Source organism: Tursiops truncatus, chromosome X, assembly GCF_011762595.2.
Source record: "Tursiops truncatus isolate mTurTru1 chromosome X, mTurTru1.mat.Y, whole genome shotgun sequence".
NCBI lineage: Eukaryota > Metazoa > Chordata > Mammalia > Artiodactyla > Delphinidae > Tursiops > Tursiops truncatus.
Window position 1 is genome coordinate 91,000,727 of NC_047055.1, and position 26,205 is coordinate 91,026,931.

Here is a 26,205-nt window from a genome sequence, read left to right on the forward strand (position 1 = left end):
CATTTAAAAAAAGTTTTAAAATTGTATTTTTTTGTTCTAGACCGAAAAGACAAGTAGATCAAGACTGAAAACGTGAGGGCTGAAAACAGGCATTTCATCCTCTCCCTCAAGCCCCCCTCCCAATTAAACTGTTCTTCAATTTGATTGGCAATTCCTTTAGAGTTGTTATTCGAGATCATTCTGCGAAGCAAAGATACAAAGCTGTGGACTGTTTAAGAAATTTGAACCATTGAACTTCTGGGGACATAGTCATGATTTTGGTTGATTTAACTAACACTTTATGTTGTGGCTTGCTGGTAATGATTTTAGTTAAATTTTAGGTTTCTGCAAGAATCAATCATTTTAGACTTATGCAGTATTTCAGTGAAAATCACCAACATCTGATAAAAGATTAAATGATTTATCTGAAAACCCTTTTAGATCTTGGGTGCTTTTTACAATTCCCTTTTCTAGTGGGAAGCAGCCGCATAGCACAGGGAGATCAGCTCAGTGCTTTGTGACCGCCTGGAGGGGTGGGATAGGGAGGGTGGGAGGGAGGGAGACACAAGAGGGAAGAGATATGGGAAAATATGTATATGTATAACTGATTCACATTGTTATAAAGCAGAAACTAACACACCATTGTAAAGCAATTATACCCCAATAAAGATGTTAAAAAAAAATAAAGGGCAGTTAGGTTTGGCTATATCTGTCAAATCTCAAGTCATGAATGAAATAACCTCTTTGATCTAATTGTAACAACGGACAACTATCATTGAACTTCCTTTGGTGTTTTATTGGAGAAATTAAACATCCTGGCTTTGGGTTGGGAACATTTCACAGCTCTAAAGTACAAGGTCCTTTCTAGTTTCCAAAAGGCACTAGTTATCACAAACAGTGCTGGGCAATTATACCACCCCTTGTCTTCAAGGCTTTCATTGCCCAGAGCAAAGAGCAGGGTAGAGGCAATATAGCTTCAAGGCAAGAACAGGGTGGAAGCGATTGTCCAGATGAAACAGATCAGAGTATCACTTTCTAGGAGCTGCCTAAATAAGCCCATTACCATCTAGAAGGCTTCTGCAATACGTGTCCTTGTTAAAAAACGTAAAGAAATGCCGGAAGAGCAGATGCCGCAATATTTAATACCCAGGGCAAGAAGAACATCAATATTCTTTCATCTACAGTTGGATTGATCTTGACCGACAAGTCTCCTGAAACCTCTACCTCAACCTCCTGCATTTTTTTGGCACATAGAAGGCAACGGCAAACTGCCCAAACAATCTATGTATTTTCTTGCCCAGGGGGGTCAGAGATGAACAGGGTGCAATGTTCCTATAGTCTTTACATTGTGAGCACCTGCCCTTACCAGGGAGGCTGGTGCCATTTCTTATATTTTACAGCCAGAGAAGTGGTTATAAAATGTCTTGTTGGCAGTCCAGTAGCATAGCCTTTTCTAAGTCCCTAGGGTCATGGGTCTGCTCCTTTTGATTTTGTAATTTCCCTTCGGTGATGCAATGCACATGAGCTCAACTCTCCTCGGGGTGAAGGGGAAAACCACTGGTTTCTAAAGTCACTGACTGCTATAGAAGCTGTGCTCTTTTATTGCAATGTGGTAGAATAAATAGCCCTTTTGTTTGTATTGCTTTGAGGAGGACTAAAAGACATGGCAACTGGGAGGCTACGGCACTCCTTAGAAATCTCTTTGTGGGAGCTCCGATTCCCTCTCTGGACCCCTAGTCTCCAGAGGGCAGAGCAGCTGTGTGAGGGGATGGTAGGAGAGAAAAAGAGCTCTCCTCTTCCAGACACAGAACCTTGCCCTGGACCATCCCTGGTGAAGTAGCCATAGAGTGACCTACTGGAAAAAGTGCCCTACGCTCAAGGCCTGGTTCTCCTTTGAACTGCACTTCCTCATTAGTCATCCATCTTATCTCCCAGGGTAATAATTAACATATTTTTCTTCACTTTCTTTTTTTTTTTTCTTTGGGCTGTGCCACACAGCTTGTGGGATCTTAGTTCCTCGACCAGGGATCGAATCCGGGCCCTCGGCGGCAAAAGCGCGGAGTCCTAACCACTGGACCACCAGTGGTTACAATTAACATATTAACATATTGACAACAATTAACATATTGACACTTGCTAGGTAGTGATGTCTAGAATGGAGAAAGGAATAAAGCAATTAACATATTGACACTTGCTAGGTAGTGATGTCTAGAATGGAGAAAGGAATAAAGCCCAGAAAACATAACTTTGGAAGGTTTTACAGGATAAAACAGTTCTCATTCCAGAATGGTTGTCAACATCCTGTAGGCAAGGTGGTCTACCATCCCGCCTGTCTAGCTGCGTTTTTTTCTCTGTCCTCCACGTGTAAGTTTATGGGGGAAAGAAACATATGGGCACAAGTTCAAAGTGGTGTTAATTTTAGTAAAGTTTCTCAGTGTTCTTGTGCCACATACTCTAATATTTTCATACATGGAAACATGACATAAATTGTCTGTAGGGTTATTTAGCATTGCTTGAGCTCTAGTGCAAAACAACATGTTCTGCCAGCACACACACCGATACATCAACAGAGCTTGAAAAATGCAGAACACCCAGCTCTAACTTACCCCATGATGGCGGGCAGCGATCCATCTGGCTTGGTGTCATCCAGGGTTATTGAAATCGGAGCTTCCTCGTCTTCGATGATCATACAGCCACAGTAATCTTAACCAGAAGAAAATCAATAGGAGATTGAGTAACCTCACCAGAGATTTAAGAGGGATATATATATATATATATAACTCTTTTGCTAAGAGGAAGGCAAATCTTAAACTATTGGTCTTTGCCCCAACTCTAGAAGTTATTTACTATTAAATACACACACTGACTATACAAGGATGTTTGGTTGGTCACCCAGACACATTAGAAAATGACCCATCTCGGTGACCTTTACATAAAGGTCAGGTATGATCAGTGCATGAGTAAAATGAAGATGGCCCTGGAGTCCTGGAATACATGGGAAAGAGGGGGGTGTGTTAGAGGGAATCACCCCTGTGAAACCATGGAAGAAGTGGCAGGAAGGAATCCTTTGAGTGTGAGCTGAAGGCTTAGCAACGACACCATATCTGCCCAGACTCTGCCTCATTTTATCCTCACAACACCCCAACAGCAGGTCTCATTACCATTTTACACAGAGGCTGAGGCTGAGAGAGGTGAAGTGTCATTTGAGGCCTCACAGCTAGTAAGCAAGTGGAGCCCAGGGATGTGTAACTTCAAAGGAGTGCTGTTTCCGTGGTGCTCCTTTGTCTCTGCTCGTGAAGAGTAAGTGGTGAGACATATGCCAGGGGTCTGGGCAATGTGGTCCCGCGACCAGAGGGACCTCTTCCTTCCCCCCACTGCCAGCAAGCGCTCTTGGGGTCATTTTGTGTTGCCCGGGGCTCTGAGGAGTGGACAGACTGAGATTTCTGATCCTTTCTCTACCAGCTGGAAACACTTATCTTTTTTTCTGTTCAGTGTGTAGCATAAAATGTTCCTAAAAGAGCATGGTCTTTGCTTAATACAATTTAGACATGAATAAGTGCAACCTACCCTTTTTCTTCCAAAAGGCCTCCTTGTAATACATCATGCACTTAATGATAGCCCCCATTGGAAGACGCTGAATTAACTGGTTTCTCTCTGAAGGAAGCTCTGGTCTGAAGTGTATCTTGGCAGTCAAAGTTGGAGGGACGGCACTAATTACATATCGGCACTAAAACACACAGACACAAGATACCATCTCAAACCTGAGTCGCAGTCTTTGCGGGGAGCGTGAAACATCACATTTACCATTTCGAATGACAGTAAGCGGTAACAATGTACAGTATGAGGTCACTGTGAGGCAACAAAACAGAATAAGGCAGTCGACCAAGTCTGGTAATTTGGAAGACCGAGTCACAAATACGCCAGCATTAATTACGCCACTGCTTGGATTATATTTAGTTAGAAGCTACAGAAGACAGGAGACCTATTTAATATAAGTTTCTCTTTTTTTTCGGCCTTGATGTGCGGCATGCAGGATCTTAGTTCCCCCACCAGGGATCGAACCTGTGCCCCCTGCTGTGCAAGCGGGGAGTCCTAACTAATGGACCACCAGGGAAGTCCCATAATATACGCTCTTTTTTGACGAAACTGAATTACCTCATAAAGTTGATGATTCAATGTCTCTATCATGATGTTGTCACCTGACTGGTCAACATAGGTGACAGGACACCTCAGCTTCACTCTGTCCCCGAGGAGGTGCATTATCCGCTCGCTTACTTGACCAGATCCACCTACAAACTTCCGTTCCTACAGGAGAAGGCAGGCAGGAAAGGAAATGTTATAAAAGCCCAAGGAAGGAAGATCATATTTACCACTGATCAGAAACCTCCAGAAAGTCACAGGCCATACCTCCACCCTCTGCACCCTTAACTATTGGAAGAACTCATTAGGACAGAGGCAGTCTACCAAGATACCTCAACCATCATGCTCTACACAGCGTCTGGTGACGAAAAGCTGTTACCAGCTTATAAAATCACAGAATGGTGGGGGAGGGATAAATTGGGAGATAGGGATTGACACATACACACTACTATATATAAAATAGATAACTAATAAGGGCCTACTGTATAGCACAGGGAACCCTACTCAATACTCTGTAATGGCCTATGTGGGAAAAGAACCTAAAAAAGAGTGGACATATGCATATGTATAACTGATTCACTTTGCTGTACACCTGAAACTAACACAACATTGCAAGTCAACTATACCCCAATAAAAATTTAAAATAAAATCACAGAATCAGAAGGAAGGTTCCCCTATACCACTGGCACCTTGACCGAATGCAAATAACAGCAAGTGCGTGGGCTTCAAGTGCCCAAGAGTGCAGTGCATGGAGGGAACCCTGGGACAGGGAGGATGCTGCACTTCTCCCAGGGGATGCGGTTTCTTTCTTTCTTTTTTTTTTTTATGATATTTTAAATAATTTAATAGTGAAAAAGTAAAATATATAAACCACTTATATGGTATAATCTTAATGAGGAAATACATTAAAATGTTAACAGTAGACGGGGTGAGATTATGTGTGAAGCTTTTGTCTTTATTCTTTATGTTCCAAGTATAAACACAAACTATAATGACCTTCTCTGCTAAAAACTGTTCAACTCAAGACAACAACCCTTCATTGATCTCCTTCAATGGGCAAGGCCCTGGCATTAGGCTCATTAGAAGACACAAACAATATAGCAGACATGAAGTTGCGTGATTTTTGGAACCAAAAAGGCCCACATGTGACCCAGCAGCCGATGGGTAGGGGGGCCTTGGCTTCATAGCCTGTACGGGAACCTAAACTTTCAGAAGATTTCTTTTTTTTTAATTAATTATTTTTTTCTAGTTTCACTGAGATGGGGATGCGGTTTCTAACTCCCCTCGGTTTCTTAAAGTCCCAGCCCAGGGTTGTCTAGGCAGAACAGGCTCATGGTGCTCTCAAGGATCACCTGGTCATCACCCAATGATGTTCTAAGAATCCAAACCTCAGCTCTTGAGAAATTTTTGCCAAAATGCCTGGAAGTTTCACTGCGGGGGCCGAAGGGTGAAGACTAAGCATCTGCCTATTCCTCCAGACATTGTGAAATAGTTCCCCTGAGCAGCTCTGTAAGACCACAAGTGCTCTGCCCTACTGCCATCTGCTACACTCACCATGGTCATGCTTCCAGCTTAATCTAAGGTCAGTCCTTAATACAGTGCATTTTGTAAGAACCAGGGGGAATGTTTTTAGCCTGCTGTAGAAGATTCTTTGAATGGTTACAAATACATGTAGGTAGACTGGAGAACAGCCCAACATTTGACAATCACCTTCCAGAAAGCCTGTGTCAGCAGCCACAGAATGATTCTTACACTTGAATAACTGGCTATTGTTCTAATGACACGACCACAGTTCTTTATAAAAATATTCCCAAAGCAGTTTAGCCCTAAATTCATGATCCATCCTTCCTCACAAAACTGGGACCATTTAATTTATAATGTGACTTCTGTCTTCCAAGAGTTACTTTGAATGTTAGTATAGTGGAAAGACCATGAACTATTTCCATTTGTGTTCACTATCCACTCCTTCGCGTCTAGTATTTCTGGAACTAAACTATTAAAGGATAAGTCTAAGTTCTTTGTAAAGATACTGTGATAATGGTCTGAGATTCATAATGTGAACTGTGCCCTCCAAAAGGTCATGTGGAGTTTGCCTAGAAGTATCTTGGCTCCCCTGAATGAGGGATGTAAATATAAAATACGAGCCACGATATCTCAGAAAGTAAAATATAGGTTAAAAAGAGTAATGTGGGATTTCTAAGCGTAAAGACACTTAAAAAATGCAACTGCCTTAAGTTTGCTAAAGCTAAGGGTCAAATGGGCAATAACTCTTGGGACCACAAGAACAACTTGGGGACTTCTGGAGATCTCCCAAGGAGAGGAACATTTCACTCAGTTGACAAGGACTCTACACCTCACACTATGAAACAGAACATAAGTTAGAAGTAAACTGATCCTAATTAAACCTTAGCCCATCGAGGCATAACATTCCTAGAAAAGAGATATCCATTTTCTTCCGATAAAGGATAGCCTTGAAACAAAGAATCTCAGAATCTGGAAAATCAGGGAATTAAGATTCTGGTTTCACCACTGGTTTGCTGTGTGTCCAGCCAGTGAGTCAAATGAGTTCATTCATCAGTAATGGAAGTAGTATGGAAGCTGGGCAAATGCTAGTGGGCAGCAAAAATTTAGAAGCCAAAATGTAGAATTTACTATTGAAAGAGTAACCAATAAATCACTTGAATTAGAAGAAAGAATAGTCACTTCCATTCTATAACAGTTAACATAAAATAATAACTCCGAGACACAGAATGGGACAAAAAAGCCTCATGTCTGGAACAGAGATGACTTGAAGTACAATTTTACAAGTACTAGAAATTTTTGGAAATAAGTTGATTTTAGTAATTTAGCTCCTCCTACAGAAATAGTCTAATTTTACCTACTTCCAAAAGGAAGGAACTGAATTCCTCAAACCTAATTAATTCAAAATGAAACATTCTTTAGTTGTGAACTTATTTTCAGGAACAAGAAAAGGAAATGAGAAATTTTGTTTTCAGAAAAGTTTTTTGGAGATCGTTTCAAAAATCCATGTTTCAAATTCACTCATGTTTCAAAATATAGAAGCAAGTATTAAGGTACTGCACTCGATGAGGGCAAAATCACAAATGAAGTTTAGTGTGAGAATGGACACTCCATACCTGGCCCCCATTGGTAATGGAGAATATCCGAGTGGTGCCTCCACACTGCTTCACATACCACAAGAACCACAGGGCGGACACCTCGTGGGGTTCAGAGGTCACATTGATATTCACAAAGAGAGATGCAAACTGCCTAGCAGTCCTGGTCACAGAACAAGAGCGGAAGTCAGGAGTAAATACGTACATGCTTCACAGGACACTACCTTTTTAAAACACAATTTAGCATGGCTGGAAAACAGTTCTATTGCTTTTGAAAAAAACAACTCATGGACTCAATTTCTGAAGGAATGCAGATTTTAACTCTTGGGGAAAATAAACTTTTCCCTTACTTTTAGGAAATTATGGGTTAGTCCAAACATGCTAATCCCAATGCAATCTAAAGGGTTAATATGCTTGTCAGAGTTCATTAAGGATATTGTCTGCATTTATTTGAACAAACTTTCTCTCCTTAACACCTCCCCTGCTCCCACCCTGGTCCAGGCTACCACTGTCCCTCACCTGGCTTAAAACAATGGCGGCTGCTCCTGGGCCCTCATGATCCTTCTCTACATTACAGCCAATTAAGTCTTTTAACAGTCCAAAACTTAAAAAACAAACAAACAAATAAAACCCCACTCTGCTTAAAATCCTTCAGTGACATTCACAGCAAAAGTCAAAAGTCTTGAATATGGCCAATATATCTTGCACCATCAGCCTGTCAACGAGTTCTCCAAACTCTCATTCCATCACTTCCTCATGGCATCTTTATGATCCAGGTATACTCTCCATTCATTGCTAAAACGTGTCAATCTCCCCATCTCAGGGCCTTCAGAAGCTGTTCCCTGTTCCCTATACTGGGGTGGGGGAGCATTTCCCATACTATCCAACCTTCACATTTCCCGCCATTATCTGTGGCTAATAACTGGAAAATACCATGCCTCAACCATTTATCCTTCCATCCATCCCATCATTCAGGATTCATTCCTGAAAGAAACCATCCCTCCCCTTCCTTATTTTTCCCCATCTACTAAGGCTCGCTACTGGAACATCATCCCCGCCAGTAACCCTATCTCCTGTCTCCTCCATCCGCTATGGCTTATTCCTGAAAGATACCATTCACTACATCATCCATCTTTCCTGTCTTCCCCCATCACTGTGGCTCACCCCTGTGAGATACCAACACCCCACACCATCTATTGGTCCTGTTTTATCCAATTCATTATGACTCATTTCTGGAACATATATCCTCCCCATACCCACATGTCTGATCTCCACTCATCCACTGTGCTCATTTGTGGAAGATATATGATCCCCCAACACCATCCATCCTTCAGTCCTGTATCCCTCATCAATTGGCTCATTCCTTTAAGATACCATTCACTCTTCCTGTCTCTCTCAATAACTGATACATCATTGGAGGAAAGCATCCCCCTCACCATCTATCCTTCCTGACAGTCCCCCACCATTAATTGCAGGTCATTCCTGGAAGATACCATGCTCCTACATCATCCATCTTTCCTGTATCCCCCATACACTGTGATTCATTCCTGGAAGATACCATTCTTCACACCCAGCATGCACCAACCTGTCCCCCACCCCCATCCACAGTGGCTCATTCCTGAAAGATACCATCCCCCACATCACTCATCTATCATGTGTACAGCCCACCCAGTATGGCTCATCCCTTCCTGATACCTCGCACCCAGAACATTCACCCTACCTGTCTCCTCTCACAATCACTGTGGTTCATGCCTCATGATACCACCCTTTCACACCATCCACTCTTCCTGTAGCATTCCCCCACCAAGCACTGTGGTTCCTTACTGGAAGATGCCATCACTCCAATGGCTTCCTGTCTCCTCCTAACCACTGTATCTCATCTTGGAAGATACCAGTTCCCTCACTATATTACTCCTGCTATATCCCCCATCATTGTGGCTCATTCCTGGAAGATACCATCTCCTCACACAACCATACCATCTAATCTTCCTGTAGACACCCCCCCACACACATAACGTGCATTCCTGGAAGATGCCACCCTTCCCCCACAAACACACACCACTCGTCATTCCTGTCTCCCCTCATGCACTGTGGTTAATTCCTGGGAGATACCATATCCTCACTCCATCCACTATTCCTGTCTCTCCCATCAACTAGCTCATTCTTGAAAGATATCATCTCAACATATAATCAACCCTTCTGTTTCCCCCCATTTTACTATGGTTCATTCCTGGACCACACCATCTCGTCACACCATCACTCTTCCAGTCTCCCCCCCACATACTATGGTTCATTCCAGGCACATACCATCCAAACATCATCCATCTTTCCTGTCTTCCCCATCTACAGTCACTGATTCCTGGGAGATACCATCCCCCCATGCCATCCACTCTTCCTATCCTTTCCATACACTATGGTTTAATCCTAGGCATACCATCCCCCCACATCATCCATCCTTCCCCTCTTCCCCTACCCACTGTGGCTCATTCCTGGAAGATGTGGTGAATGGTATCTTCCTGGAGTGAGCCACAGTGATGGGGGGGGGGGAAGGAAGAGGGGATGGTGTGGTCCAGGAATGAATCACAGTAGAAAGGGGGGAGACAGGAGCGTTCATTGTATGTTAGTATGGTATCTTCCAGGAATGAGCCAGTTGATGGGGGAGAAAGGAATAGTGGATGGTGTGAGGACGGAATGAGCCAGTTGATGGGGGAGAAAGGAATAGTGGATGGTGTGAGGATGTGGTATCTTCCTGGAATTAGTCACAGCAGGTAGGGGGAGACAGAAAGGTGGATGGGTGGCGGGAATGGTATCTTCCAGGAATGAGCCATAGTAGATGGGGGAAGACAGGAAGAGTATGAGGAGATGGTATCATCCAGGAATGAGCTACAGTGACTGTGAGGGGAGACAAGCAGGGTGGAAGATGTGGGGACATGGTATCTTGCCCCCCCATCACTGTGGCTCTCTCCTAGAAGATACCAACATCCTATACCATCCATTCTTCCTCTTTCACCCCATACACTGTAACTCATTCCTGGAACATATAATTCACCCCACAACTACATGTCCTGTCTCCACCCATCAACTGGCTCATTCCAGTAGATACCATCTACTCTGCCTCTCCCAACAGTGGTTTATCACTGGCAGAAAACATTCACCTCACCATCCATCCTTCCTGACTCCCTCCGATTAACCGATATTCCTGGAAGATACCATTCCCCCACACCATCCATCTTTCCTGTCTCCCCGTCCACAGTGACTCATTCCTGGAAGATACTATCACATCATGTAACCACACCATCTAACTTTCCTGTTGACACTCTCACTTTCCCATTACCCTGATTCATTCTTGGAAGATACCATTCTCCCCACCCACCATGCACCCACCTGTCTACCGTCAATCACTGCAGTTCATTCCTGGATGGTACCTGGTTCATTCCTAGAAGATACCATCCCCCCACCCATCCACCCTTCCCATCTCACCCTACCTACTTGGTGCATTCGAGGAAAATATCATTCCCTTATTATATTTACTCTTCCTATCCCCATCAACTGCTGTTGATATCCCCATCAACTGCTGTATTCCTGCAAGATAATATTCCCATCTTTCCTGTTTCCCCCATCCACAGTAGCTCATACCTGGAAGATACCATATTTCCACATCATCCACCCTTTTTGTCTCCTCCCTACAACTATGGTTGACTCCTAGAACATACCATTCCCCTATACCATGCACCCTTCCTGTATCCCTCCCCCCCAATCCACTATGGCTCATTCCTGGAAATTCCGATCCAACCACACACATCCTATCTCCCCCACTCACTGTGGTTCATTCCTGGAAGATACTATCCTCCCACACCATGCACTTTTTCCTGTCTACTGCCATCTACTGTGACTCATTCCTGGAAGATGGCATCTCACACCATCCATCATTCCTGTCTTCCCCCATCACCTGTCTCATTCCTGGAAGATACCATGCTCCCACATCATCCACCCTTCCTCTCCCCCCACCCCAGTCACTGTTGCTTATTCCTGGATGACACCATCCACTTACAGCATTCACTTTTCCTGTCTTTCCCATTCACAATGGCTCATACCTGGAAGATACCATGTTCTCACACCATCCACCTTTTTGTGCCCCCCATCAACTATGGGTGACTCCTGGAACATACCATCCTCCCACACCATCCATCTTTTCTGTTTCCCACATCCACAGTCGGACATTCCTGGTAGATACCATCTTCCCACACCATCCATCCTTCCTGTAACCCACCATCCACTATGGTTTAATCCTGGCATATACCATCTCCTCACACCATCTACCCCCTTACTGTCTTCCCCTATCCACTGTCGTTCATTCCTGGAAGATACCATCCTCCCACACCATATATTTTCCCATAGAACCACAATCCACTGTGGCTCATTCTTGGAAGATGGAGTCTCTCACACCACGCCTCATTCCTATCTCTCCCAATACTTGTCTCAGTTCTAGAAGATACCTTGCCCCCACCTCATCCACCCTTCCTGTTTCCCCCTACAGTCACTGTAGCTCATTCCTGAAAGATACCCCCCCCCAAACCATCTAGCTTTCCTGTCGGCCCCTGCCCCCACCCCTCCCAACTCACTCTCCTTCATTGCTAGAAGATACCATGGAAACTTCTAGTCTCTCCCCAAAACTGACTCATTACTGGAAGACAACATCTTCCCACACCATCTACCCTTGCTGTCTGCTCCCATTAATTGCATCTCATTCCAGGAACATAAATCCCCCTATCTCATCCATCCTTACCATCTCCCCCTACACTCTGTGGCTCATTCCTGGAATATACCATTCCTCCACACCATGCACCCTTCCTCCCCAACCCCCATCCTCTATGTCTCACTCCTAGAACAACCATCCTCCCACACCATCCATCTTTTCTGTCTCCCACATCCACAGTGGCTCATTCTTGATAGATACCATACACTCATCCTGTCCCCACCATCAACTATGGGTTAATCCTGGAATGTAATGTAACAGGGTAGAGCTAAATCGGACTCTACGTTGGACCTGTTTCGTTGACTTTAACCTTTGCTTTTCGTTGCTTTTGTTATTCTAATCATACATAATGGCCTGCCTCAGGGAACCCTGCCCCTTTGCTGTTCAGCTCACAGGGAGGTCATCTGACCCCGCCCACCTGTGAATGGCTGCAAGAAAGAAGAAACTAACACATCCCCTCACAGAGGCTGGTCATTCCAGGAGATGTTTTGCAAGACTGATGGCCCTTTTACTTTACTTCCTCACCGCCTCTCCCTCTCTGATTCTATAAAAGAAACTGGCATCTAGGCTCTGAGAAGATGGTTTTTCAGAGACACTAGTCTGCCATCTTCTCGGTCTGCCGGCTTTCTGAATAAAGTCATATTCCTTGCCTCAACATCTCGTCTGCGATTCATTGGCCTGTCGTGTGGCAAGCAAAGAGAGCTTGGACTTGGTATCAATAACATCCCCCACAGGATCCATCCTTCCTGTCTCTCCCCTTGCACTATGGCTCTTTCCTGGAAGGTATCATTCCACCAAACCATCCATCTTTCATGTCTCCCTCCATGCACTGTGGCTTATTCCTGGAAGACACCATCCTCTCACACCACCCACTCCTCCTTTCTCTCCCATCAACTGGCTCATTCCTGGAAGATACCATACCACCACACTGTCCATCCTTTCCCTTTCCCCCATGCACTGTGGTTCATTCCTGGTGACACCATCCCACCAAATAAACCATCCTTACTGTCTCCCTTATGCACTATGGCTTATTTCTGGAAGATACCATCCTGTCACATTATCCACCTTTCTCCATCTATGCCCATCCACTGTGGCTCATTCCAGAAAGATATCATCATTCACATCATCCATCCTTACTTTCTCCACCATCCACTGTTGCTCATTCCTTGATGATACCATCCCCTCACACCATACTCTTCCTGTCTCACCCATCAGCTGACTTTATTCGTGGAAGATATCATCTCCCCACAGCATCCACTCTTCCTGTCTCCTCCATCAACTGACTTATTCTTGGAAGATACCATCTACACATACCATCCCTCTTTCCTCTCTCCCCCCATCCTCTGTGACTCATTCCTGAAAGATACCATCATCTCACATAATATATCTCTTATATCCTCCACCAACTGGTACATTCCCCAAAGATACTATCCCCACACCACACACCCTCCCCCATCTACTGTGGCTTATCCTGGAAGACACCATCCCACCACACCATCTATCCTTCCTGTCTCTACCCATGCACTATGGCTCATTCCTGGCACATACCATCTTCCCACACCATCCATCTTTCCTGTTTCCCCTGTCAACAGTGGCTCACTCTCAGAAGAAACCATTCTGCCACATCATCCACTGTTCCTGACACCTGCATACAATATGGTTTATTCCTGAATGTACCAACCCCACACACTATCCACCCTTCCTGTCCCCCTCCATGGTTAATGGCTCATTCCTGGAAGATATCATCCTACTGCACTATACATCCTTTCTGTCTCCCCTCATGCACTATAGCTCATTCCTGGAAGATACAATCCGACCCGTCTACCCTCCTATCTCCCCATCCACTGTTGCTCATTCCTGAAGATTCCATCACCTCACACCATCCACTCTTCCTTTCTTTCCCATCAACTGGCTCATTCTTGGAAGATACCATTTGCACACACCATCCATCTTTCCTGTCTCCTTCCATCCACTGTGGCTCATTCCTGAAAGATACCATCCCCTCACAACATCCATTTTCTTGTTTCCCTCAACTACTAGATCATTCCTGGCATATACCACCTCTGCACACTATCCACTCTTCCTAACTCCCCCATCCACTGTTACTCATCCTGCAAGATAACACTTCCCCACACTAAACACCCTTCCTGTCTTCCCCCATCCACTATGGCACCTTCCATGAAGATTCTTAATTCCCATAGCATCCAGCCTTCCTGTCTCCCCCCATCTATTATGGCTCATTCATGGAAGATACCATCCTCTCACACCATCTATCTTTCCTGTTTTCCACATCCATTAGGGCGCATTCCTGGAAGATTCCTTGCCCTGACACCATCCATCCTTCCCTGTCCCTTCCCATCCTCTGTGGCTCATTCTTAGTTGATGTACTAACTCCTTGGTTTCTGTTTAAAGATTGCTTCAACAAGGAATCTCTCCTTTGCCATCAGACAGGTCAGGTTCCCAGTTTCAGTCTCTCCTAGAATTATGTAATATGTGTATAATGACAGTCTCTCCTGCTAAAAGTATATCAACTCCGTGAGGTTAGGGGCCATGCCTAACAAGTTCACCACCATTCCTCAGTGATTCATACTGTGCTTTCACATAGCAGCCCCAAAATGCTGGCTGAATGATCTGTAAGTAACTCAGCTAATAACACAGATTCTCAGTGAAAACATATCGTTTATATTTTTCATTAATATAGACTAGCTTCCCTCCAGTTCTTCTATATTTATATTAAATTACTTTAATATCTTTCCAAATTGCTTCTGTAGCTGACCTCTATATTATCTGAAAACACAATTACTTCTTTTATTGCAAAGCACACAACCGTTTCATTAAAAAAAAAAAAGTTCAGCTTCCTTCACCTACTTTTCTTCTTATGTTTTAGATTCATTTTATGTTCAATCCTGCTCTGAGTGTCTAAAGGGCCCCCAAAGTTGCTACTGATGGAAAGGTCATTAAGTTTCCTCTTAACTTTTTTCCTGTAACTTATGAAGAAAAACACTGCAGTTCAAGATAGGATAGGAACGATCTGAAGAGAAGATTAAAAAGAACTGTTTTAAATAGTCAAGGTTACTTTGTCCAGCAGATTTTTTCGATGAGATCTTTCATGGTCATCTTATCCCATTCCTCTGCATGTGGTGCCTCCCACGGTGCATCAGCTGGAATCTGCAGAGAAAGAAGGGCCCATATTTAGGTCTGATGGTTACTGCCCACTGCCCTGCCAAGAGGCCCTCAGGAAAACCTCTGAAAACTGGTTTCTCTGTCTATGTTGGACTGTGTGATTGGCATAGAATTCTATGTATAGATAGTGGTGGGTTTGGGATGGATAGCTCTTTGGATTCTATGCCTTAATGCTGTTGCCAGAATAATAATAATAATACATATATATATATATGTATAAATTAATATGTAATTATGATGGTCAACATCATAATTATTATTGAAAGCTAACACCCATTTTAAAACTTTGGGGAAACGAATCCTTCTCTCCTTTACTATCTCAAGTGGCATAACATATGGATAAGATCACTATAAGTAGGACTCCCGGCAAAAATATGTCACATAAATTCCCAGTGGCATAGGTTGAAAACACAGGCACACACATTAGTATCAGAGACATGTGGGTTTGAATCCTGTCCCTTGTTGTGTGGTCTTGGGGAAATTATGTAACCCCTTGGCACTGATTTTCTTCATTTGTAAAGCAGAAATACTACCAGCTTGGCAGAGTTGTTGGGTACACTGGAAACGATATGCATCACCGTCCAGAGCAATGTTCCCTGCACTGCGGAAGGATGGATACTAAACATTTGCTGTTGATATTTCAGTAACAGGTCATGTGCAAGCTGCACACACACTTTACCTCCTTTCCCATGTTATCCATTGTCCGCCACAGATTGTTGTAATCCAGATAGGCAATGGGATTCCACACTGGAGGGAAGGCACCCCGAAATGGATAAGTTCTCCCCTGTAACATTTAAAAGCAAAGGATAATACCTTAAATTAGGATGACATTCAAAAAATCCCAAACCAACCAGCCTACGAGCCATTTTCAAGGAAACAGGATCCTCTACTGTGTCAAAAACATCACCTTTGACGGACAGTAAATATATTTGACCTATACAGGCCCCAAATTTCAATTAGATTAGCAAGATTTCCCTGGTGTTATATTACCCGTTTTTAACTTACAGGAAATAATAGGCTTGAACTTGTTTCTACTTACATAGAATAAACAAACAAACAAACAAATAAATAAATAAAGGTAGCTCATCCCGGTATCTCACATTGATGCCACAATATTCTCAGCTCCTGAGTTCCTATCTAATCTCTTTGAAAGGATGTTCCCACTCAGATGAGAGCAGGATGACGACATGGAGGACTGTCTTTGGACCACATACAGGACTGGAATAACAAAGTGAAATATCTCAAACTATGTCTTAAGGTTCACACAGGCTAAATAAAGACTGACTAGACTATGGACCATGCCCAAAGTCAAGAATCAAAATATTAGAAATGTGGAATAATGGGCATTTGCCATTTTGGGTTGTCCAGCATCTGTTCCCCTTTCCTAGTAAGCACTTTGGTTTCTTCTTGGGAAACTGAATCTTCTCCTCTGTGAATAGATGTGTAGAAAGGACTGTCCTGGGTACCATCTCCCATTCCAGAAGGCGATGGATTAGATTCTTTCTCTCGCCTCGGCCAGGCTGTGGGTCTGTGATATGAGTTTGGCCAATCACACACTCTCAGAGGACTCTGACCCTTCAGTGGGTCACCCAAGCACAGAAGAAAGTTGACTCTGGGTTCTCCTTCCCCATGGCAGCACGCTGAGCAGACGCTTCCTGCTCTAAAGACCATGGTTGTGGTTCCTGCCCCTAAATTGCTAGCGTTTCCCTGGTCTCTGCCCATTCTCAAGTGTGGCCCTTTAGCCTCCCATTGATTTTGTGGGCCCTCTGATATCCTTTCAGTAAATCCTCTCTCGTGAGCCTGAGTTGGTTTCTATTGCTTGGTACCAAAACCTCCAACACAAAGACAGCTAATTATTAGCTGCCATTTACTTCATTTCAGTTGTGTGACAGGCACTGTGCTACTGTGAGGGGAGGGTGAATCCTTAGGAAAAGAGAGCATGTCTAGATAGTTTCTAAGACTTTATTTCCTTTTTTTTTTTTGGTCGCACTGCACAGCTTGCAGGATCTTAGCTCTCCGACCAGGGAATGAACCTGTGCCCTCTGCAGTGGAAGCACAGAGTCCTAACCACTGGACTGCTAGGGAATTCCCTTTATTTCCTAATTTAATTCCTTTTTCTTTAAAACATCTTGTAAACCTTCATAAGGTGAAAACATTGTCTATTAATACAATTTTGCACAAGATTTTGACTTTATCAAATAGAAACATATTCAATATTTGTAGAAAGGCTATTGTGTGCACTGAACAATATTAAGAGCTGGATTTTAAGAAAAGGGCTAAAGCAAAACTCCTGACCGTCAGGGCAGGGACACGAGACATAAGAGCATTTGCATTCATGTGCGCACATTCATACACACACACTCCAACTGAGTAAGGATATATGGCAGACATTAAGTGACAAAGAAGTAATTTTCCCTTCCACAGTAGCAAATTCAAATAACCTTGGCAGATTATGTGACCTGATTTCTTATCTGAAAATGCTATGCTGCAGTGCTCCAATATAACTTTTTAAGACTCCAAATCCTTTATCATCATCACTACCACCATCACCGCCATTATTACTAAAATTTATTGAGATCTTTTTCTATGCCTGCTACTGGCCTAAGCTCTTCATGTGCGTTATCTCATGTAATGCTCACCCCAACCCTCTGGAGGCAAGAGCTATTAATATTCCCATTTTATAAATGAGGAAACTAAAGCCCAGGGATATTAGCTAGAAAACAGTAGGACAGAAATTTCCTGCTCCCAAAACCCTTGTTTATAAATCTTGAGATTTCTAGCTTCCTATATGGTTGATGGAATGTTGAGATAGTTTTGTCCTAGAGACATCTTAAACTTCCTGATTAAAAGAAAGAGAACTTTGAAATATGAAACTTATCAGCCTTCCACACATCTTTTATGTTTCTAAGGAATAAACAAGGAAACTAAGAAGCTCTGGGGTAACAGGGTCAACTTTGGAAAATGCAGAAGCATGTTCTGAGAGAAACAGGCAGACACAAAAATAACTATGGAGAGGAGAGAGACTGGGTTAAGCAATAGATCACGGGCAGCCTTCAGAACAGTTGGTTCTTGTTATAATTCTTCCCTTAATTGAAATGGGGAAAAATCTTTATGTTCAAGTAATAGTCTCATACCAAACTGATCTTTGCTTTGAAAAAATTTGTTTAAAAAAACCCTTCAATATGCTTAATCATCTGGGGACATTAAGTACTATAAATAAAATTCAACAAAATGTGTCCCACATTCCCAATGAACTTCTTCACGGGATGATACCAACCAGAATATGATTTTACACAAGGTCCTAAAGACCCCATGATCTGAGCTTTGATAAACAAAGAGAGGTGGCAGGAGAGGTGAAGAGTTCAGGGAAAGAGAAGGTCTAGACTGGCAATCTTTTTTAGAAATGGGAGCCATGGAATATTTTAAAAGAAGATCATAAAGGCCCACCATGACGTTAATTTTTATACTGTTGACAGAGGCACCGAGGTGATAAAAGGATTTCACGAGTGTTTCACTCTTAGCAGTTTTTGGTTTTTCTACTCTTTTTTGGGGGCTACTCTTCGTTGAGGTGCGTGGGCTTCTCACTTTGGTGGCTTCTCTTGTTGAGGAGCACGGGCTCTAGGCGAACCAGCTCAGTAGTTGTGGCTTGCAGGCTCTAGAGCACAGGCTCAGTAGTTGTGGCGCACGGGCTTAGCTGCTCCGCGGCATGTGGGATCTTCCCGGAACAGGGCTCAAACCCGTGTCCCCTGCATTGGCAGGCAGATTCTTAACCACTGCACTACCAGGGAAGCCCTGGCTTCTCTACTTTTATTCCACAGAAAAATCTAAATTTGCTAAAGAAATGCATGTATGTGGGAACAGGCACGTACCTCTTCCTTTCTCACAAGCCCCTGGAAGGCTTATTTCCTCCATGCCCTGCGTCTAAACTAAACAACTCAAGACTACTTTTTGCATGTGTAAATCTCTAAAGTAGGGCAATGGGAGGGCCTGGAGACGGCTCTTGGTTGGGTGAGAACTGCTCCCGAACAGACCTTCTCAGTATCTTAAATGTGATTCTATAGTTTTGTCACAAAAGTGTCAGCTGTTTTGCAATCCTAAACCACTTCTCAGCAAGAAATGCCTTTAAGACCTAAGAGTGTGAGGCAGGATCTCCTGGAATACTTCTACATGGCTACTGCTCTTTAAAAATAAAAATTAAAAAAAAACTTGGGTAAAAGTCAAGTTCCATTTTGTGCTTATACTATGAAACCTTCCTACCCTTACTAAGCGGCCTTTAATCTCTAAAATGTCTTTGACACAGCAGAAGTTGATGTCGAGTAGAATACAGTGTCCCTGGAATTGTGCCCCAAATACTTAAGTTCCTTTGAGAAACCACACTTTCAATCTACCAGTGTTCATAATAAAGGGAGACTATTGCCAGGAGAGGACGGTTTTTTTTTTTTAATTTAATTTTTTTTATTTCTTGGATGCCCGCCCAATTAGGGCAGGGGGAGGGCGTCCTTAACACACTGATGGTACTGAGCAAGCTATTTTATGTTATTAACATTTTATTATGAAATATGCCATATATGATAAAAATAGATAGCTTAAAGAGGAATAATAGAAATGAACAACCATGTGCACACCATCCAATTTGAGAAGCGTGATATCACCAGAAATTTAGAAGTACACCATGTGCTTCTCCCCATCACGTCCAACTCCCTCTGCACAAGAGGGAGCCACTGTAGTGAATTTTGTGTTTACCATTCCTTTCCTTTTCTTCCATCTGCCCTGTATACATACGTAGATGATACACTGTTTTGTTTTGCTTATTTTTGAGCTTTATATAAACGGACTAAGACACACACTAATGTCCATTGTGGAGCAGTGAAAATGAATAAACTGTGAACAACACCAATCAACATGGATGTATTGATATCTTTAAAATATGTTGGTGCGGGAATTCCCTGGCAGTCCAGTGGTTAGGACTCAGTGCTGTCACTACCGGGGCCCCAGGTTCAATCCCTGGTTGGGGACTAAGATCCCACAAGCTGTGCAGCGTGGCAAAAAAAAAAAAATGTTGGTGAAAGAAGCAAGTCAAAGGATACATGTAGTATGAGTCCATTTATATAAAGCTCAAAAATAAAGAGAGGACAGTTTGTGGCTTCCACATCATTCTTTATTGTTGGTCCTATAAGATAAGCCAGCAAGTAGCATTCACCGATTGGCATGTTGGAGAATTTCAGCTCTCTGTACTTTTATAGTTTAGTTAAATGAAAGGAAATGAGTGTTGGGACTTCCCTGGTGGAGCAGTGGTTAATAATCCACCTGCCAATGCAGGGGACACAGGTTTGAGCCCCGGTCCGGGAAGACCCCACATGCCGCGGAGCAACGAAGCCCATGCGCCACAGCTACTGAGCCTGCACTCTAGAGCCCGCGAGCCACAACTACTGAGCCTGCGTGCCCAAACTACTGAAGCCCACGCGCCTAGAGCCTGTGCTCCGCAACAAGAGAAGCCACCGCAATGAGAAGACCGAGCACCGCAACGAGAAGTAGCCCCCGCTCACAGCAACTAGAAAAAGCCCGCGTCCAGCAACAAAGACCCAACGCAGCCAAAAATAAATAAATAAATTTATAAAAAAAAAAAAAAGGAAATGAGTGGTATTAAAGAATATCATAGGCCACGGAGGAAAGCTGCCAAATATTTTCCTTTAATCATCTTGAAAATAAACAGATATGTTCTGCATTGATTTAGGAACATGTCTGCCCAACCCATACGAATCCCTTGGCACCCTTCTAGTCCCACTGTTTTGTGACAGGCCTGTAAGAGAAATCTTTTGGTGGTTTATTTTCTATAGTTCATAACAATGCTTTAAATAAAGAAATCATCCAAAAAGAGACCCATTAAATAATATCGTGTTGTATTAGTAGTTAAAAAAATCATCTTCTTCCTCTTTCTCTATGCAGGTAGACAAACTCTTTTCAAACATTATACATAGTGCTACTTTACCCAGAAAAAGCCATCATAATCGACATGGAAACATCTATCCTATCTTTTTTTCTTCTTTTTTTGGCCATGTCACGAGGCTTGTGGGATCTTAGTTCCCCAGGGACCAGGGATTGAACCTGGGCCCTCCACAGTAAGAGTGCCGGAGTCCTAACCACTGGACTACCAGGGAATTCCCATATCCTATCTTAATGTATTGGTTCTCCCAAGTGGCCGTCTGGTTCCTCTGCTCTTCTTTGCAAGACCCTTTCTTCTCTCATCTACTGACTCCCCTGGGGTCTGATCCTCAGCCTTCCTTGGCCCATCCATTTCCCTGGGGAACTCATCCATCGTCTGGATTTATTATTATTATATTTGCACAGTCTCATGGTTTGCATTTTTCATGCCTCTGCTCCCTCTACCTCTCACACAACTTCAAGGGCTAGCAGCACATTCCTAAGTTCATGACCTGATTTTCATCTTATGCTCAGTCCCCTCTCTTAGGACTTGTACAGCTAAAACAATGGGCACTTGAGTTGTGCAATCTCATCCCTGGAAAAAGAGAACCATTACACTCAGGTATAAATAATGCCATAACATCAAGAATAAAAGGTTTCAAATGCATTGTTATGCCATCTTTCCCAAGGGACTCTAGGTATATATGGACATTACAAACCAACCATTTAATAGAGAAATAATATGAGTTCTTCTGGATGCTCTTGGGTAAGTAAAGATAACTGAGAGGGCATTGAAAAAAAATATTTTTCCTCTTTCACAAATGCCATTAACTCAGGAGAACTAGGCAGTTAGAAAAAAGATGAAAATATTACACTGTGAGGATGAGCGGCTGTTTTTCTTTAACAGCTTTATTAAGATATCATTCACATACTCTATAATCCATCCATTTGAAGTGTACAATGCAATGCTTTTTAGTATATTCACAGAGTTGTGAAACCATCACCACAGCTAATTTTAGAACATTTTCATCACCCCAAGAAGGAACCCTTACTCGTTAAAAGTCACTCTCCATTCTCTCCTACCCCATTTTGAAGAACTGCCAAACTATTTTGCAAAGCAGCTGCCACCCTTTTACATTCCCACCAGCAATGTATGAAGGTTCCAATATCTCCATATCCTTGTCGATTCCAGTCATCCTGGTGGATGCAAAGTGGTATATCATTGTGGTTTGGACTTGCATTTCCCTGATGACTAATGATAGCCAAAAGTCAAATCTGGCTTGGTGAGGGGAAGGTCATATTGTTGAGCCCATACATTGTCTCCGTCCTTGATGCCATGGCCACTTTGTATGTGGGCCCACTGAGCAAGTGATAGTGGAAACAGATGGTGTGATGGCTTTGTACTGTGTCAACTTGTTCAGGCTGAACTGGATTTCCCAGAGTTTTCTTTCCTATATATTTCTGGTTAGGGTCACAAGAGAGATTCTTATGGGAAATTTAGAGAGTAAAAGTGAAGGAGCCACTCATTTTGTAGTTCACACACATTATTGCTGATTTTCATGGCATGAGATAGCGTCTGGGCCTGCAACTACTCCACCCTTCTGGGATCCTCCTTCAGCTTCTACAACTTCTAGGCCTGGTATATGTATTTAGCACTATGATGAAGGGTCCTGGCTTCTGCAAGACATCCACAGTGTCAAGATCAGAGGCAACAAAGACTGACCTGGACTCCAGCTCACGCTTGTGGGTTGCAGGTTGTTCTTGCTTTCCTCCATCATACATCTATCTTCCCTTCCTGACTGCCTGCCCTTCAAGCTCCAGCATCAGATGCAAAGACAAGAGCCTTACAAAGCCTCCCACAATTAGGTAAGGCCAAATCCCTATAATAAATCCTTTAATAGTTTTGCTTATCTCACTGGACTTTGATTATCCTAAGGATGGATCATCTCGCACCTGATTATTAAAGCTTACTCTGCAGCAGATGCCCAACGGTCAGCATTCAACATGGGACACAAGGGCAATCCCAGCCAGTGAGGGACAAGGATAAATTATCTCAGCTTCTCTGTTCTTCATGGGGCAATTCTTTGGCACATTCCACACAGTTCCTCAGGGAGAACTAGGGGGAATTGAGCCTCAGTTGCCCACAGCTGTAACAACTCATTAACCCTTTATTGGCATTTATTCCCTTCCCTCCTATAACACTGTCTTCAGGCTCCATATCTGGAGGTTGGTAAAGTGCTATATTGAGATCCCTTGGATATTCTGAGTGATATACACTCCTATAGAGAGTCTGGGGGGAAATATGTCTTATACCGAAGTCTACATAAGTTGGTATTGGTGTTTGATGTGTATAGTACTTGAGTGGAATAGCTGAGACATTAGAGCGTAGGTGGACAGACCATTTTGAGAACTTTTTCTTTGGGGACCTAGAGTTTTTAGGGAAAGGTACTCTTCACTGTTACCAGATTTGATCTAGAAAGATCAGTATCACTCTCTAGTGAGAATGAAGGGGCTTTGGTCCCGGTAGAGTAGTGGTTCTCAACCAGGAGTGATTTTGCGCCCCAGGTTATATTTGGCAATGTCTGGAGAAAGTTTGCGTTGTCACAACTCGGTGAGGGATGCTGCTAGATATCCTACAATGCACAGGACAGTCCCATTACAACAAAGAATTATCCAGTTCCAAAAGTCAATAGTGCCCTGGTTGAGAAACCCTGCTGTAGAGTAACATATAAATGTGAGTGAGTATCACTAACTTTTCTGGAATCCTACCCTTTCCATTTGCAAGATTCCTGGATTTGTAGCAGAAGTTGCCTCAAAATAACTCAGGGTGCAGGGTATGGGGATCCTGCCGTCAGGCCTACTAAATTAGGGGTGTGTGGCCAGGCTATCTATGTTTTTAACAAATCCCAGGTAATCCTAATGTTCACTAAAGCTTGGGTCTTATCACATTATAGTGTTTGTATAAAATTCCTCTTATTCATTTAGCTATGCATGTTGTCAAATTATTTGAATGAAGAAAAGTAAAAATAAAAATACCTACACCATTTCTTTTTAGTCCTTATCTCTATTAAACTTCAAAAAAGACTAAAGGAAATGGGGACTTCCCTGACGGTCCAGTGGTTAAGACACTGCACTCCCAATGCAGGGGGCCCGGGTTCAGTCCCTGGTCGGGGAACTACAGTCTGCATGCTGCAACTAACAGAGCCCACATGCCGCAACTAAAGGAGCCCACATGCCGCAACTAAGACACAGCGCAGCCAAATAAATAAATAAAATTTTTTTTAAAACTTAAAAAAAAAGACTAAAGGAAATGATGATTTCTGTTATGGTTGTCCATTTTCTTCATTAATATTTATTTCCTCTTAAATCTTTTTCTTAAAAAATCTTTTAGTTACTTTACTCTTCTTCCTTACATTTTTGATTTTACTATGTCTGGATTCCATGTCTGATTTCTCTTGCTTTTCACTGCTCCAAGGTAAAATCTTGTGATCATAATAAGTGAGATGCATCACAGGGCGGTACATTTGGACAGCTTTTGATAAATTTAGCAAGTTCACTATGTCTTTGAAGATATTCAGAGGTCCACATTATATATGTATTAAGTTTTTAATATATATGTAGATGTACAGTAGGCATATCTTTGTTTTATTATGCTTCACTTCACTGCACTTCACAGATGCTGTGTATTTTTTTTTTTTTTTACAAATTGAAGGTTTATGGCAATCCTGTGTTGTCAGATGATGGTTAGCACTTTTTAGCAAAAAAAATTTTTAAATTAAAGTACGTACTTTTTTTAATACATAATGCTCTTGCACACTTAATAGACTACAGTATAGTGTAAACATAACTCTCATATGCACTGGGAAACAAATTTGTGTGGCTCACTTTATTGTGATATTCACTTTATTGCAGTGGTCTAGAACCGAACCCGCAATATCTCCGAGGTATGCCTGTGTGTGTGTGTGTGTGTGTGTGTGTGTGTGTGTAATGTGTTTAAACCCAGCTGGTACCTGGCAGAGGCAGAGTTCATGTCTCCATGCTTTTGGTTCAGGCTCCCCCGGCCCCTACCTCTGTGCCTCAGTCTCCATGTTAGAAAGATTGGACCTGCAATGCCACTGAGCTGGATCCTCCATCGAGAGCCTATTAGGATGTGCTTCTAGGCCTGGAGGTTGTAGGCATGAGTGAATATTGATATGAGAGAGACATGGTCCCAAAGATCTCACCTAGCTGCCTAGGTCGGAAACCACTTCAGCTTCCTCTGATGCACTAGAGCACTTTGTTCATTGCCCATGGCACTTTGCCATTTTCTACAATGTATTAAACGAAATTAAGTACATGTCTTACCTTCTGGACTAGTCTCAACACACCTGAGAAGGACTATGCCTCATTTCCTACATTGCCTTGTAAATACCAAGGTTCTAAGAAACGCTTATTAAATGAAGGAATAAAAAGAAGGGTGGAATTCTTGCTTTTTTATAGCCCATCTCATATCACATCTAGTTCCCCCAGGCCCCAGAAAGGGTCTGCTCTCTTTCTACACAAATGACCCCCTCTTTTCCCGCCTCAGACAAGACCTTCGAATGAATGCCAATTTTGCACTGATTTTTCCATATCAATTCACAGGCATACCTTTTCTAAAATAGTCATAATCAATATTACCATCAAATTTACTAGAATGCACTATGTGTAAGGTGTGAAGGGAAGAGAAAGATGGGAGACTCACTTTCTTAGGGAACCTAAATCCCTAAAACCATTTTCTATGTTTGCATTTCTCACTCTGATCTTTCTGGGTGCTATATGAAGATGAGTTCCATGGTCATAAATCTGGGGAATCCTGGTTTATAGTTCAACAGCTTTTGTTTTTTAAATTGCTGGTCCTCATAAGACTCCTAATTTGCTAATGGACATCTTGGCTCTCAAAGATAGGATTAGAATATGGAGCACTTCCAAAATTTATCTGACCAACAAACCTCCTCTTTCGCAAAGCACTTTTGGGATTAATATTGCTTGGAAAATATTCCCTTAGGCATGCTTTCTTCATATTCTGGCTAGCACTGGTAGGGGCCTGAGAGAACACAGGAAAACATAGGCTAGAAAGAAGACCTACAA

The 26,205-nt window shown here is 42.8% G+C and overlaps 1 protein-coding gene and 1 non-coding gene across 2 annotated transcripts in view; both read right to left on the reverse strand.

The window, feature by feature from the left end:
- The window catches only part of LOC101317982 (amine oxidase [flavin-containing] A), a 77,582-nt gene that overhangs the window by 13,027 nt on the left and 38,350 nt on the right, over positions 1-26,205 (reverse strand). Inside the window, exons 4-9 of the mRNA XM_033849647.2 lie at positions 15,854-15,958; positions 15,068-15,159; positions 7,257-7,398; positions 4,135-4,284; positions 3,547-3,706; positions 2,586-2,682 (exon numbers count right to left, since the gene is read on the reverse strand). Of these exons, the coding sequence (XP_033705538.1) occupies positions 2,586-2,682; positions 3,547-3,706; positions 4,135-4,284; positions 7,257-7,398; positions 15,068-15,159; positions 15,854-15,958 (746 nt within the window). The remainder of the gene's footprint in view (positions 1-2,585; positions 2,683-3,546; positions 3,707-4,134; positions 4,285-7,256; positions 7,399-15,067; positions 15,160-15,853; positions 15,959-26,205) is intronic.
- On the reverse strand, positions 21,256-21,332 carry TRNAK-CUU (transfer RNA lysine (anticodon CUU)). The gene has a single exon. It is a non-coding gene; the product is annotated as a tRNA-Lys (tRNA).